The sequence below is a fragment of the Perognathus longimembris genome, chromosome 9 (genome assembly GCF_023159225.1).
Source record: "Perognathus longimembris pacificus isolate PPM17 chromosome 9, ASM2315922v1, whole genome shotgun sequence".
NCBI lineage: Eukaryota > Metazoa > Chordata > Mammalia > Rodentia > Heteromyidae > Perognathus > Perognathus longimembris.
Genome location: NC_063169.1, coordinates 59,191,788 through 59,209,105, shown reverse-complemented (window position 1 = coordinate 59,209,105; position 17,318 = coordinate 59,191,788). Strand labels below are relative to the sequence as shown.

The window sequence follows — 17,318 nt, the reverse complement described above, 5'->3', positions numbered from 1 at the left end:
TGTTGCAATTTTAAACCCAAATACATAGATGTTATAGGTTGTTGTTGTTTTTAAATTAAATGTTGTTGCCTGTTGATAGAAGAAAGGTACTTTACTGTCTCATGCTGACATATGTCTGAAAAAAACTTATTTTAGACATACAAATATTTTGTGTATTTGCTATTATATTTTTAAGAACTTTCTTCTCTTGCAATTAGTTATCAAGAAACTTGTTTTAATACAAGGAACACATTTTTACTTCACAGACAAATCATATTTGTAGTGATGACATACATTTCTCTACTCCTTATTTTTATTAGCATATATTTGTTGTACCCAAAGGGCCCACTATGATATTCATTCACAATGAATTTATTCATTAAAGTCATATAATGTAAAGATAAGCCTTTTAGACATCCAACTTTTCTGCACCTAAATTTGTCTCTTAAAATAGAGATTTTTCAAGTATAGTGAAATATTCTTCTTCATTTAAGAATTTATATATTTATTAAATTTATGACCATTTTTCTTAGAAGAAAAGATTTAAATATTAGATCTTGAACTATAAGTTATTTCCCACTTGATTTTTTGTTGTTGATAGTGTTCTCTAAATATGTGTTCTTCTTTTCTAAATGTGTTTCTAAATATGTGTTCTTCTCTAAATATGTGTTTCTTCTTTTTTAATATGATGTCTGAAAGAAACCAATCTCACCTGTTTTTGATTGGATATTCCTTCTTGGTTCTTCAGGAGCCTCAATTGGCTGATCGGCCAGGAAGACTCGAGCTTGGTCTACAGCATTCAGGATAGAATATTCTTTTTCCTTTAACTCTCGTCTCAGGGCCTTTGCAAAAAGAAGCAAAAGGTACATTTGTAAGCTCATGTGTTCAGCAAATATCGGAACATCTCCAATTACAGCAGATGTGATCGTGTCTGTCCAAGGAATGGTTAAGAACCAACATTTAAGTTAGGTGAATGTCAGTTTTACAAATGTGAATAATAAGAAAGATGAATAAATGTAAAAGGATAATTCCTACAAAACAAATATACAAAGGAAAAAGGAAGGAACGAAGGAGAGCAGGAAGGTAGGAAAGAAGGAGAGAGGGAGGACGGGAAGAAGAGAGGAAGGGAAGAAGAGAGGGAGGGATGGGAGGGAGGGAGGGAGGGAGGGAGGGAGGGAAGGAGGGAGGGAGGGAGGGAGGGAGGGAGGGAGGGAGGGAGGGAGGGAGGGAGGGAGGGAGGGAGGGAGGGATAGAAAGAAGACTGGTTCAAGATATTCCCTAATGGAAATTGTCCCCGTATGTATGAGCTTATATAAAATTAATTTTCAGGGATTCCACTGTCAGATTACAAAAATACAATAGCCTGTCTCACCATACTATATGTTTTTTCCTGTAAGACTGACCAAAAAAAAAAAAATATATATATATATATATATATAGTATCCAGTGGCACTAAAGGAGGTAATTTCCCAAACAGTAATGAGAACCTCAGGACTGTTTTACTTTCTTTAGAATAGATTAAGAAAAAAAATTAAGACACAGAAACAAATTAAAGTACATAAAATCAAAACTAAACCAAAATGAACACATAAAAGAAAGTCTCCAATTATCTTGAAATATGTTCCATCTCTCATGCTGAGGCAATTACTGTTTTTCCCTGGTGCGGTTTTTCATGCAAATCTCTGATCCTTAGAACAGCTTGTCTTTAGCACATTTGTTCTTTTAAGTAGGACTAAACTTTCACCCCAGTTCCTATAAAAGGTTTGGTGATTAAGACTAACTGCCTGGGGTTTCAGAACAGCAAGACTTGATCAAAGACTAACCACAAGATGGAAATAAATGACAATTTCTCATGTTTTATTTTAATGGTGTAGCTAAATAAAAAGGGTTGGTATTGTTATCTTTTAAAATTACTCATATCCATGCCTTCTGACTCTAATATTTTGTTTTACCACAAGTGCCTAGCAATTCACTATGAAAACTCGAGTTTTATCCCGCCCCCCTCCAATACTGTTTTACAGAATTTTAGAATCAATAAGATCTTTCCTTCTGAACATAATTACTTTTTTCAACAGTGCTTGACACAACTGTTAGGATGGCAGGTTACTTTCAAGCTAAATCCTCATCTGGCACAATCAATAAAAAGTAAAATAAAATAAAAAGACTGTAGATTACCACAAGGTTTAATTATATAAAGATATGGAGCTAAATGCTAAAAAAAAACAAAAATACTAAGAAAGCTAAACAAGATGGCCTTGGTGCTAGAGAATGAGAAGAGATGGCAAGAAAAGGAAAGTATTATGAACAGTATATGACTTATAAGCTATGTACAATTATTACCTTGATACAAAAATTTAAAAACAATCTGTAATCCAGTGAAAATATATAAAGATTTAAGATAAAATAAAATTTCCCTATAATCTGTAGACACACTGATAAGTCTTTCCAAGCACTTATAATACCACAGTTTTATGAGCAAGTTAATAAGTTCCCCAAGCCCAATATCATTGAGGAGCAATAAACAGCCATGTTGGGAGAAAAAAGAGATGGAGTCTCCATCACATCTACTGAAGAAATGCATCCGAGGAAGAAGTGCTGAACTGTGACAATCCAAGAAATTTAAAAAGATTATTATTATACATTTAAGATTTCTGGTATATGGAAACAAAAAAGAAAGAAAAGAAATGAGAAAATGCCTCTAATCCAGAAAAAAAAATGTGTACACATACCACACACACACACACACACACACACACACACACACACACACACACTTACAGGTCTTGAGATAATTCATTTAACTGAGATTATTGTGTTCAAGTAAGAAGTTCTAGAGAAATAAAATAGCACTAGTATTTACTTGCAAAATGACCTAGAAACATAAAATGGCAATATAAAATGTGATGTTGCTTCCAAATAAAACAAAATAAAAGACAAGTTGGGTGGCCTGGGAATATGGCCTCATGGTAAAGCGCTTGCCTCATATACATGAAGCCCTGGGTTCAATTCCGCAACACCACATATATAGAAAAAGCTGATTGTGGCACTGTGGCTCAAGAGGTAGAGTGCTAGCCTTGAGCAAAAAGAAGCCAGGAACAGTGCTCAGGCTCTGAGTTCAAGCCCCAGGACTGGCAAAAAAAAAAAAAACAAGTTGGGAGATTGTGGTTCATGCCTATAATAATAGCTACTCAGGAGGCTGAGACATGGAGGTTTAAGGTTTGAAACTCATCTAAGGCAGAAAAGTCCATGAGACTCTGGAAGAAGAGGTGTGGCTCAGGTGGTAGAACACAGCCTTGAGTGAAAAAGCCAATGAGTGAAGCCCTCAGTTCACTTAGTTCAAGCCCCAGTGCAGGCATTAAAACAAACAAACAAAAACACCCAAACTCAAAAGTTACTTAAGAGAAGAAGACTGGGGAGTATTTCAGTTCCAAGCCAGCTGGGAACCTGCCATCCTAGCTACAGAGAGAGTTATAAACAGGATTGCAGTCCAAGCAGTCCTGAACACGATAACCAGAGCAAAGAGATGTGGAGGCCTGGCATAAATGGCAGAGTAAATGCCCACTAAGGATGGCCACAGTGGTTAAAAGTAAGCCAGACCCAAAGAAACATGGACTCTATGGTTTCCCTTATAGGGAATAATTAGCACAGGTTTAGGCTAGTCACAGCAGAGGATCACAAGAGCCTAATAGCTATGCCCCTATGAATGCATAAGATAATGCTAAGTGAAATGAACTCCATGTTATGGAAACGACTGCTTTATCACTGTTGTAATTACTTTCCACATTCCATGTGAAACTGTAGCTTCTATTGTTGATGATCCTCTTGTATCCCCTTCCTGTGGTTGTACCTGCACTATCACTGTATATTATCTGAGTACATTGGAAACTGTATATACTGGTATTAGAACTAGGAAAGTGAAAGGGAATACTAAAATTGAGAAACACAGGATAAAAAGACAAACGATTCCAAAAGCAATACTTGCAAAACTGTTTGGTGTAAACCAACTGAACATCTCATGGGAGGAGAGGGAAAGGGGGAGGGGGAATGAGGAAGGAGGTAACAAACAGTACAAGAAATGTATCCAATGCCTAACGTATGAAACTGTAATCTCTCTGTACATCACTTTGACAATAAATAAGAAAAAAAATCTGATCCTAATGAACCTAGAATCTACGGAGAAAATGTGAGAGAACTGAAGGCTCTTGTACTGATGTGCTGACACTCTATCCATGCAAGAAGTACCCGTTCCAAAGCAGGCTGCCAAAGAGAAGGGGGAAGACACCAGAAGGCTCCATCTTCACAGGGGTTCATCTGACTGGGAAAGAATCTGCCCACAGCATTTAAAGACTAAGCCCCAAAGAGGAAGCAGAAGACATTCACAGGTAATGATTAGGATGTAAACAAAAGGCAAGAGTCTAGGAAAGAAGAGTATACGGCGCTGGTTCTTTGGAAACGAAAGATGCTTAAGGGACATGGATTGCACGGATGAATTCAGATCTTATGAGGGAGAATGGTGACCGCAACCACTGAAACTTAAACATCTCAAATCCTGGAGTGGGTGTTCTGGGCTGCTAACAGTCCCCAAACTGTGTACTGCAGGAGGGAAGAGAGCAAAGGGGAGATTTCTCATAAGTAATTTCAGAAATCCAAGTGGAAATGTTAAATGAGGCTATTTGAGCTTCTCCAGTGATTGGAATTCTTATGGCACAATACAAAGGTTATCACAACAGAGGGATTCCTTTAGCTAGATGTTTGCTGAAGATATCCTCAGCACAAATTCCTTCTTCCCCTCAAAAGCCTTCTAGATCACTTTACTGAAACATTTCATCTGTTCTACCCCCTACATTTCCTAACTACATGCTTACCTATGTATTTCCCAGTCCTACCCCATCTACTGTGCAAGGTAAATATGCAAACCTATGTCTTGTTTGATCTCTGCTTTTCTCAGATAGAATGAAAGCTCCAGGGACTTTCTCTGAAGTAAACAAAGCACCCAGTTCAACCTTGAAGAACTTCCTGTGGACATGGTACCTAAATTAAGTCTTTTTTTTCTTCAAATTTTTATTATTAAACTGATGTACAGAGAGGTTACAGTTTCATACATTAGGCATTGGATACATTTCTTGTACTGTTTGTTACCTTGTCCCTCATACCCCCCTCCTTCCTCCCCCTTTCCCTTTATACAGGAAGAATTCCTCAACTAGCCAATATCAAAAGTAGCAGGAAAAGGAGGGGAGACCACTGTGTGAAAACTCAGGGTACATATTCTAACACCTGCAAGTGGCGGCTTCTGAGTCTCAAGATGGGGGCAGAGACTGGACCAGAAAGACCATAGGACTGTAGGACCTATGGGCTTGTGCATCTGACGTTTCACCAATAATTAATGACAAGAAGCACTGAAGAGCTGGACAATTCGGTCAGGGATTGACGACCAAATTTACATTTTTTTCTATGATATGACTAGTAGCACCTTCAGGTCTCTTGGGTTAAACAAAAGCAAATCTGAATCTGAGGAAGCCCCACAGAACTCATTTTCTTCCTAACCATATTCAAATCTGACACTTTATTTAAAAAAAATCCTTTGCACAGGATGCTTGCTGGGGAATGTCTCCTGAGCCCTTTGGATAATGCAATTGCAAAGAAGTACGGGCAAACATGGGCGGAGGGCAACCACCCCCACACAAGTGCCGGGGACTCTGGCTCTACCGCCAACTCTACCTTGTCTACTAAAGAATAGCCCACATTTAATCTATGTGCCTACTCTAGTTTGCAAATTTAATTTCGTTATTCAATATGTCCTATTTCAATTATATTTAATTGCATGTCAGTAATGGACTGAACTTTTAAAAGCATTACACACAAAGCCATTTCACTACCCTTTACCTCTCAATTAGACATGAAAGAAAACCTGCGTTCCAACCACCTGGTGATCATTAATGAGAAAGTAATTAGATGCCAATGAGTTATATTTTACACAAAGCTACAAACTGGCATTCATTATAAGTTCTAATATCACGTGACTTATGTTCGGGCCATCCTAAGTGTGTACACGGGATCTAATTGGAACCTCTCTTTTTTAGTGACTTTCTTATTTTCATTTGAAAATAAGTCTATAGCTAGACAATGGGGATGAGGACGTGAAGGAAACTGGACCCCTCTGCCCATTTGTGAGGGGCTAAAGTGGCACAGTCACATTGGCAAAGAGGTTGACTGCTCCTCCAGCCATCAAATACAGTCAATCCAGGCCCCAGCAATTCCACTCAGGTACATACAGCCTAGAACTGAAAACATATGTCCACATAAAAATACGCACATGAATGTTCATAGTCGTGTTCTATGAAGAGACTAACATCCATCGGCAGGTCAAGGGATAAACCAACTGAGATATGCTTGCACAGTGGAATCTCAACCATGAAGATAAATGAAATGTTTATATATGCTAGGACATGGACAAATCTTAACACACTCAGGGATAGCAGAAATATTGTATGGCTCTTTTGCCATGGCCTGTTCAAACCAGACAAGTGTGTAGAGACAGAAAGTAGCTATACGGTGGCTTAGGGCTGGGGGTTTAGGACAGGATGGAGATGAGTTTGGGAATTTACTTGGGGAGCGGGAGGTGTTAATAAAAATGTTTTAAAACTAGATAGTTACACAATTCTGTTAGTATTTTAAAACCCACTGAACTATATGATTTAAAGGAGTGAAATGTTCTGATATGTCAATATCAAATAATATTTGATAATATAATTTCAAGTATTCAACTATATATATATATTTTTTTTCTTTTTTTGCCAGTCCTGGGCCTTGGACTCATGGCCTGAGCACTGTCCCTGGCTTCTTTTTGCTCAAGGCTAGCACTCTGCCACTTGAGCCACAGCGCCACTTCTGGCCATTTTTTTTCTATATATGTGGTGCTGGGGAATTGAACCCAGGGCCTCATGTATACGAGGCAAGCTCTCTTGCCACTAGGCCATAACCCCAGCCCAACAATATTGATAATAATAAACTTGTAATTACATTCTTTACATTATAAAAAAAAATCCCCAGGTTATTTGTGTCTTTTTTTTCCATCTCTCATTCTTCACACTTTCCTAAAATAGTAGTTCATCTCTTATGCTGAGTACACTTGGTTATAGGGGAAGTTATGCCCACTCAGCTTGTCCTAAAATACTGTGACCATGCATCTGACCTCTCCACTCAATTGTGGGTTCTTAGCCTTGCACCAATGGCGGATGCCTATAATCCTAGCTACTCAGAAGCCTGGTGTATGAGGAATGTAGCTTATAGCTAGCTGGGGCAGGAGAGTCCACGAGACTCTCATCTCAAATTAACCACCAAAAAAAAAAGCAAGATCTGTGTTTTAAGTGGTAGAGTGATAGTCTGGAGCGAAGAAAGCTAAGGGAGAAGATGCAGGCCCTGAGTTGAAGCCCCATGGACTGGCACCTAAATAACTACATTACTGGCAATAACTCTCCAGTGTAGTTTTCTTCTACCAGATATCAGCTAATATGTGCTAAGTATTTTGATCTACTGTTGGTATTTATTTTATTAGAGCAAATACCTTTTTTTCTTCCTAGATAAAGAGAACGATGTGATCATGAGCAATATCTGTGTTCACTCTACCACTCTGGTTTATCCATGCCCTAGTCAAGAACTCGATAAGGTATTATTTAAAAACCATGGTGAGTTGTTAAAATTAAAAGGTGTATCATTATTGTACATCAAATTCATCTAAAACTTGGCGAGTTAAAATGATGGGTGTTTTTTTTTTTCATTATTCTGTGGATGCCAATTTGGTTGGTTCTGCTGGTCCATTTGGGACACACCTGCAGGCCATAGTCACCTGCAATTCGATGGAGGCGTTGCTCTCTATTTGCTGGGGTGCCTCAATTTCTCTCTATGTGGTCTCTAATTCCCAGTGGTACAGCTTGAACTTCTTCAAAGCATAGTGCTAGATCTTCCCAAAGGGAAAAGTGAGAACTTCATAATCTCACTGAGGCATAGGGTCTAGAATAGTTCTGTCTAGAATGACAGCAATGAAGAAATATTAATTACTTTGCTGTTCAATAAGGAACCACTCATTATGTGTGGTTATTTGTCACTTGGCACTAATCTAGGACAACTGAGAAACTGAGAGTGAAATTTTATTTAATTGTAAGTGATTTAAATTTTTATCTAAAGGGCCAAAAAGTTGTCATCTTCAACAGTAAAGCTCTAGTATCTCCTCATCACTGTCATGTTTTATGACTAGATGCAGAGCATGAACCAGCACAGAGTCAAGAGAATAGAGATATATACTGCATGAGATAGATGTCATTTGGTGTAAGGGCTAGAGAATGAAAGGAATGATTCATGACTATAACTCTTACACAGGATAAAGGGAAAAAGAGTCGTAGATTTTGACCTGCAAGCAGCAGACAAGCTTCACTGTTACAAGATGGAGGGGAGCAGATAATTCCAAACATGAGAATGCAAACTGTATGTTACAACCTGTATGTGTTGAGGTGTTTCACAGGAGGGGATATAATCCCAGAGTTAAAATAATCAGTGGAGAGTCCAATAATTATCCCATGGACAAAAAAGTTCATAACTCCATCTCAAGGGACTTTAGGGCAAATGAGAGATTTTCCAGCAAAGACCTCCACCAAAATAAAATGTTGAAAACACATACAAACTCATACGATATGTACAGAAATATGCTAGGCATAGAGGGAGACGATCATTATAATCAATAACTATTATGCCATTCAGTAAGAAAACCTAGGTGTCTAGAAAGAGGAAAAAAGAGGAGACTGGCAATGTGGTAAGTGCCAGTCTCTGAGAGAGGCACAAATGAGGACAAGGAGGACCTAAGACATCCAGCTATAGTACACAGAGCAGGAAGCAAAGCCAACCTTCTCACAGCATGTGAACTTCTCAGGTGAACTATGTTCCCACAAAGGACATGGAATTAGATTGAAGGCAGTTAGGAGATACGCAGTTCAAGATAAAGCAGTCTAGTCTCTTGTTCACACCTGTTACACGCCTTCTGGGTGTTCTTTTCAAGTGAACGAAGCCCTGTAATGTCAGGCCAATGAAAACCTGAATATAAATATGGTAATTTTGCTATTGGAGTCCTAGTTTTCACTGTCACCAGAATAGTCAAAAACCCAACATCTCCTCCCTTCCTCCCTGGCTCTTTCAAACTCAGAGTTCTATTTCGGTAGCCACTGGTGATCCTCTGAGTCCCGGGCAGCAGAATAACTTTAAATGCCTACAGAGAGTGTTAAGTATCCTCTAATGGTCTGGGAACACTTCTGTCCACATGCTATAACTTAGGAGGGGTGGAGAGGGGATTAAGGGATCAGGAGGTAAGCTGAAGGGACAGGCCTGGCTCTGGGAAGCAACAGCCTCCACAAGTCCAGCCACTGCTCTTCATTTCATCAGGGACAGCATCAGCTCAGTGTAATGGCTGAGACGCTGCCAAACAAACAGCAAGGATATGTTATTCCTGGCAGCAAGGACACAGACATGATCCTGCAGCTCTTCCCACAAGAAAACAGACACAGGGGGGATAAAGGAGAGAGAAACCTCTGCCATCCCCTCCTATCCCCTATGACCTAAACTAGCAGACTATCACACTAGACTGATAGGAGAGGAATAATATAAATCTCCAAAGTGGACTCAATCCCGGGTATTATTCCTTGTTCCTAAATAGCAACTCTACTTTCCTCACCTCATCCTAAAGCCTTCATCCAAATCATTATCAAGCTCCATTGTCTGCTAGGATGCACTTTTCTGAACATTTTCTAGATTCTGATATTAAAATGGTATATAAATCAGATCCTGTCTCTCTGCTTTATGCCCACCAATGGTGGGCATGCAGCATAAATTCTAGACTTCCTACCAAGACCCAGACCCTCCCTTCTCTCCAGTTTCATCCTCTAACACATGAATTCATAGCTTCCAAGCCTTTTGTCCTGTTCCTAAAACATGTCAAGGCAATATCCATAAGAATAACTTACGGCCTTCGTAACACAAAAAGCTTTTGCTTCAATGGGTGGCTGTTGCTCACTAGATTTCAGCGTTCATCTTTTGAATGATGAAAGAAAAAAATGAAAAGAAAATGCAGAATCTAAGTAGTAGCTTTAGTTAGAGAACTGAGGAAGGAAAACTGGGATCAGTTTGTACAACGAGGTCTATAGGAAGGGGCACGTGGAACAATGGAGCAGCAACAGAAGAAAGGCTCTTCCATACAGCCCTTCCTAGAAAAAGGGTGCTTTCTCATGATGGCATTGTGTCTGCAATCTCATCAATCATCACTGGTGAGAGTCCAAGAAATCCATGGAGCTACCCTTCCTGACCCCCGCTAGGATGCTACCCACACTGTCAGAATGAACCTCAGCATTCCCTCCACTGGCTCCAATAAAGCTTGAGTGATTGAAGCATCCACCCCACCTGCAGGCCATGCTCGCTTTGCAGACATGATCTCTGAACTACATTAAGTTCTCCCCTCAGGCTAACATCTGTACCCCAGAGCAAACAGGAAACTCAATGAAGCTTTTCATAAGACTGGATGAAATGTTAAGAATACTGCTTTGTGGTATAATACAATCAGACAAAGATTTGTAGTGAAAAGCCTTGTGCTATGGTCCCATTTATACCAAGTGGACATTGACCATGAGACCCTGGAATTATTCCTCAACTTTGTGCATGTTAATAATAGCTTTCTTTCCATTAACTTTACAGATGAGATAGCCAAAGGGAACCTGTTGAAATTATTCAATGCTGTGGAGTAAACATTACTATTAAGACTATGGTGAGCTGGGGATATAGCCTAGTGGCAAGAGTGCCTGCCTCGGATACACGAGGCCCTAGGTTCGATTCCCCAGCACCACATATACAGAAAACGGCCAGAAGCGGCGCTGTGGCTCAAGTGGCGGAGTGCTAGCCTTGAGCGGGAAGAAGCCAGGGACAGTGCTCAGGCCCTGAGTCCAAGGTCCAGGACTGGCCAAAAAAAAAAATTAAAAAAAAAAAAGACTATGGTAACCTAAAGCCATTCTCAGCTCTTACCCAAGACTGAACACCTTTCCAAAATCCCTATTTACTGTTAACTTGTTGATATAATTCAAAAAAGTGACCCTAAAGGGACTTAGGCTAAAGGCGTGGTTACTACTGGGAGGTAGGGCCTGGAGAGAGAGTTAGGTCATTGGGGGATGTGTGCTTAGACAAAAACCTGGGACCCTGGCCCCTCCAGTGACTGCCTCATTGCTTTCCAGCCATCACAAGATGAGCAGCTTTGCTCCACTGCACATTGTCCACCAGAAGGCTGCCGCGCCACACATCTAAAAACAGCGGAGCCAGCCAGTTATGGGCTGAAACCTCTGAAATATAAGGCAATGTACATTTCTCTCCCTTTTTTGGTCAGTCGTGGGGCTTGAACTGTGGGCCTAGGTGCCGTCTCCGAGCTCTTCAGCTCAAGGCTAGCTAGGTCTCTACAACTTGAGCTACAGTGCTACTTCTGTTTTTCTGGCAATTAACTGGAGATAAGAGTCTCACAGACTTTCCTGCCTGAGGTGGCTTTGAACCTCCAGTCTCAGATCTCAGCCTCCTGAGTAGCTAGGGTTACTGGTGTGAACCACCACCACCCAGCCTTCTCTTCCTTAAGTATTACCTTAAGTATTACCTGATTACCTTAAGTATTTTGTTGCAGCAAATGGAAGCTGAATCATCTGCCAACCCTCCAGTAGCAGGAAAAATGGAAGTTACTTAATTTAACTCTTCTAAGGGATAGGTTACTTATTTATGGAGAAATGAAAGTAAGTGGTTCTCCAAAAGTAGAAACTATTGTGAAACACACAACACTTTAGATGGTTAGGAAGCAAAGGTTTATATCTCTGCTTTTACATTTATATCTTTGTCTTTGTAAACTATGTTGTTCCCAAACAGATCAGCAATACAAAGTTCCGTGGAAGTAAAAATGTTCAAGCAGATCACATTATGTGCACAAATTTGATATAAATAGTGAATTTCTTCAACTGATAGGCCAATAAGCCATAAGCACTTTTCTCTGTACCCTTGGTACACACAACCCAAACACATCCAACTGATTCTCCTCCTTCCCTTTTAAAGGAGAGAGAGTTTGAATCAAGTATCTGACATCCCAAATACTCTATAAATTTCTATACTGCCATGAGTTTTCAATGCTAACCACACAGAGTTATCCAATAAAGGGGACAAAGGTGAAAAGTCACAGGTGAGAGATGGGGGTGGTAACACTGTATTTTCATGCATTGCTGGGGGTAGAAAATTGCTTTCATCATTTGGAAAAGTAGGTTGTCAATTTTCCAAGAATCATTACCATGTCATTGTGTGAAACAAAAATTTCACAAGCCTAAGCAAATGATGAAGAAAACGCTACAGACATAAATCGTTATGATTACAGAATCATGATTTTGAGTGCTATGAGAGCAATTTAAATATCTAACACCTGGAAAATATTTAGGTTCACTATAGTTGGGCCACACTTGGGACCATTATATAAACTTGAAAAATGGCTGTGGTCATTACCACACAGCCATGTGGGGAACTATGCCTGGCATAATCTAAATGTGAAAAAGACAGGATAAAACTGACGCCCCTACCATCCCACCAACCCCTGAGAAAAGCAAACATGCCGAAAAGGAGACATGTTACAGAAGCCATTGTGTTGCCTTAGTGAAAGGATGGCTGCATTGTGTTCTCTGTTTTACAAACATCTGTGATGCATCATTCTCATAATTAAAATTAATACTCCATAAGAATTCCTAGCTAGATGCTGATGGCTCACACCTGTAATCTTAGCTACTCAGAAGACTGAAATCTGAGGATCACAGTTCAAAGCCAGCCCAGAAAGGAAAGGCTATAAAACTCTCCTCTCTAAAAACCACTAAAAGTTTGGAAGTGGAACTATGGCTCAAGTGGTAGAGTACTAGCCTTGAGCACAAAAGCAGCTTAGGAACAGGATGTACACCCTCAGTACCAGGCCTGGAACCATAAATAAATAAATAAATAAATAAATAAATAAATAAATAAATAAATAAATAAATAAATAAGGCTAATAAAGAGCTCACTATCTTTTGAAGAAATTAGCTGGAATATTTTAAATTCATTTACAATTTCTCTTTATTTTCATTTTCAATTGAGAAATAAAAATGTATGTATTTCTTTTGTATAACAGTGTTTTGAAATAAAATATTTCAACTATCAGAGTAGACATATTTTCAAGACTTTGTTTAGAGTAGGAATAAATAAAAATGGATTACTGAGAGATAAAGAGAAAGAACCACCATTCCTACCAAAGTTGTGTGTCCCTCAGGTACACTTCACTCTGCTCCGCATGCCCAGCCCAGAGAGTAGAATAGAAATGAGTAGTTACGTTGGTGACAAGGGCTAAGGGTGAAGAAAGACGTGGAACAGGGCATGCGAGGAACTGAGGCAAGGCAAGTGCAGTTTGGGGAGCAGGTGCCAGAGAGAAAGCAGGGAAGGCAGTGAAAGCGTTAACCAGGAGGACACCAGGAAAGAGCATTCTAGACAGGAGATACAGCAAGGCACTTGTGATGGAAAGCACAGCAAGAGAACAGGACGGCTGAAGCCAGTGCACAAGAGAAAACAGCTGGAGCCAAGATGAGCAAGGTGTGGGTGGGAGGAAGGGCGCTCACAGGGCGCCTTGCAGGCTGATCTGGGAACTGTGCGGTTACTATGACGCCCACAGGATTCTCCACAGAGCTCCATTTATTTTAATAGAACTCTCTGGCGGCAGAGGTGAGAACAGCAGAGACAGAAAAGGGGCCAAAGGTGACCCATGCCGAGTCTACACTCTGCACAGAGCATGAACCCACAAGATTTTCTAACACACTAAGGAGACACAGGTCTGAAGGGGATTATTTTTTAATTATTAATTATTATTAAAAAATGAACATAGAATTGCTATCAAGTGAAACAGGAAGGCTGAGCAGATCAAGTGTGTGGGGCTAGTCCAGGAGTTTCGTTTAACCATATTAAGCAGGAAAATTGTCTCTTCAACTCTCAAATAGAGATGACATGGAAAAACCCATTCTACAGCTAAGCACCCCCACAGATTACAAAGGAGCTGACAGCCTCTTCTCTTACTACATCCCAATTTTAAGTAACCTAGCCGAGAAGAGACCAGAAAGGGAGAATGGTGTGCAAGTGACACAGAAGGAAATCAAAGCCATGCAGCCTCCTGGGAATCCAGTAGAGATAGCCAAGACAGTTCAAGGATCGGATAGAACCAGTAAAGGAAAGGAGTGAGTACCGACCACAGGCCAGGGCTCAGCCAACAATGAAAAACAAGCCTTAGAAGTTACAGTGAGGGACATGGAGCTCAGGGGTGGCAGGGCCAACATGGATGACTTGAGGAGATGGAAGAAGCCTGAAGTAGTCTTTTTGAGTCTTTCATCACTGCAAGTGTTATGTTTTACATATGTCAAAGCACATAGACTCATATTAAATGGAGAGAAACTTAAATCATTCCCCCTAAACTCAGGAACAAGACAAGGATGCCCACTCTCCCCACTTCTGTTCAACATAGTGCTGGAATCCCTAGCAATAAGGCAAGAGGAGGACATCAAAGGGATTCACATCGGCAAGGAAGAAATCAAGTTATCCCTATTCGCAGATGACATGATCTTATATCTGAAGGACCCAAACAACTCAGTCCCCAAACTCCTACACCTAATAAACCATTTTGGCAAAGTAGCAGGATACAAAATCAATCCACAAAAGTCAGCAGCTTTTCTGTACACCAGCAATAGACAAACAGAAAAGGAAATTATGGAAACAATTCCATTTACAGTAGCCAAAAAAAGAATAAAGTACCTAGGGATCAACTTAACCAAGGACATGACGGACCTATTTAATGAAAACTATAAAAATCTAATAAGGGAAATCAAAAAAGACACAAGGAGATGGAAAGACCTCCCATGCTCATGGGTAGACAGAATCAATATAGTGAAAATGGCCATATTGCCCGAATTGTTATACAAATTCAATGCAATCCCTATCAAAATCCCAGTCACATTCTTCATTGAAATAGAGAAAGCAATCCATAAATTCATATGGAACAGCAAAAGACCTAGAATAGCCAAAGCAATTCTAGGCAAAAAAAAAAAAAGCAGTGCACGAGGTATCACAATACCAGACTTCAAGCTCTACTACAGGGCCATCATAACAAAAACAGCCTGGTATTGGTATAAACACAGATCGGAAGACCAATGGATTAGAATTGAAGATCCAGAAATAAAACCGCACTCTTACAGTCAGCTGATATTCGACAAAGGAGCTAAAGACATACAATGGAATAAAAATAGCCTCTTCAACTACTGGTGCTGGGAGAACTGGGCAGCCATATGCAGAAAACTCAAAGTAGACCCAAGCCTATCACCATGCACCAAGATCAACTCAAAATGGATCAAGGACCTCAATATCAGACCTGAATCCTTGAAACTACTGAAGGGCAGAGTAGGAAAGACACTAGAACTTATAAGCACAGGAAGGAACTTCCTGAATAGAGTCCCAGGGGCACAACAAATAGGGGAGAGACTCGACAAATGGGACTACTACAAATTAAAAAGTTTCTGCACAGCTAAGGACATAGCCACCAAAACAGAAAGACAGCCAACCATATGGGAAAGGATATTTACCAGCACAGCAACAGACAAAGGCCTAATATCTGTCATCTACAGAGAACTAAAAAAACTAAGCCCCTCCAAGCCCAATAAACCTATTAGGAAATGGGCAAAGGAGCTAAAGAGAGACTTCACAAGAGAAGAAATAAAAATGGCAAAGAAACATATGAGGAAATGTTCAACATCCCTGGTAGTAAAGGAAATGCAAATAAAAATAACCCTGAGATACCACCTCACCCCAGTTAGAATGGCCTATACTCTGAACTCAGGCAACAACAAATGCTGGAGGGGGTGTGGGGAAAGAAGAGCCCTTCTCCATTGTTGGTGGGAGTGAAAAATAGTACAACCACTTTCGAGAACAGTATGAAGGTTTCTCAAAAAGCTCAATACAGAGCTACCCTATGACCCAGCCATACCACTCCTAGGCATCTATCCTAAACAGCAAGTCCCAAGATATCAAAAAGACATTTGTACTTCCATGTTTATCACGGCACAATTCACAATAGCCAAAATATGGAAACAACCCAGATGCCCCTCCACAGATGAATGGATCCAAAAAATATGGTACCTTTACACAATGGAATACTACATAGCGATTAGGAATGGTAAAATATTGTTATTCGCAGGGAAATGGTCAGAACTCGAACAAATAATGTTGCGCGAGACAAGCCTAGAACACAGAAAACAAAGGGGCATGATCTCCCTGATATATGACTGTTAAGAAAGGGAGAAGGAGAGACAGTAGAGGCCAGGTCTGTGAAACCAAAAACTGCTTGTCAAATGGTATTTCCCACAGGATTGGGGGAGAGAGCCAACAGTATGTAACTAAAACCAAACAACTACTCAACATATAAAGGTCAAAAATCAACCTCTCAGTGGAATACAATAGCTCAAAAGCTATGTATGTACGTTCATATAAGACTACTGTCGACATATTGTCCTAGGCGAATTTTCTTGGGCTTGGCCACGTGGCTCCTGTATATGTTCTTGATACATTGTATAGAGAAGGGAAAGAAAAACAGGGCGTAAGATATCACAAGAGATGTACACACTGCCCTACTATGTAACTGTACCCTTTTTGCACAACACCTTGTCAAAAAATTTGTGTTCAATTAAAAAATAAATTAAAATTTTTAAAAAAGCACATAGACATGTTCTTGATACAAGCAGCTGTGTCCGTATCACTTCGCAGATCTCAGTGCAAAGGGGGAAATTTTAAGGGCCCTTGTCCAAATATTACTGAGAATTTCAAGACAGCAGCAGAGCATTTAAGGAAGCACAAGATCCTTCAATGAGCAGGTGATGTGTGAGTACAAACAAGGCCTGAGAAATTGAGCCTGGAGCCGCAGCTGTGCACTGTAAGAAATCAGAGGCACTGCTGCAACAAGGCTCCTTTGCTCCTAGTTTCAAAGAAACACTTTGCTGTTTACTGCAGAATCCATGCAGAAGAAAAAAAAGCAATAAATGTTACAATCATAAGGAGAATCGGCTAGAATGTAATTTACGTTTTTCCCCTTCAACTTGCTTCTGAAGCTAAATCAGCACATACAGCTCTGAAGTCATTACACTTAGGATAGGGGGAAAAAAAAGGGCAGAAAAGTCATTAAATTTGATAGTACTAATAAAACTACAAGAAAAAAAGAGAAAGAAATCATCTGACTTTCCATT

The 17,318-nt window shown here is 39.9% G+C and overlaps 1 protein-coding gene across 11 annotated transcripts in view; it reads right to left on the bottom strand.

The window, feature by feature from the left end:
* Positions 1-17,318, bottom strand: part of Utrn (utrophin) — a 431,942-nt gene that overhangs the window by 111,167 nt on the left and 303,457 nt on the right. For all 11 annotated transcript variants that reach the window (XM_048354234.1, XM_048354228.1, XM_048354231.1 and 8 more), the window contains one exon: positions 692-821. In XM_048354234.1, the coding sequence (XP_048210191.1) occupies positions 692-821 (130 nt within the window). The remainder of the gene's footprint in view (positions 1-691; positions 822-17,318) is intronic.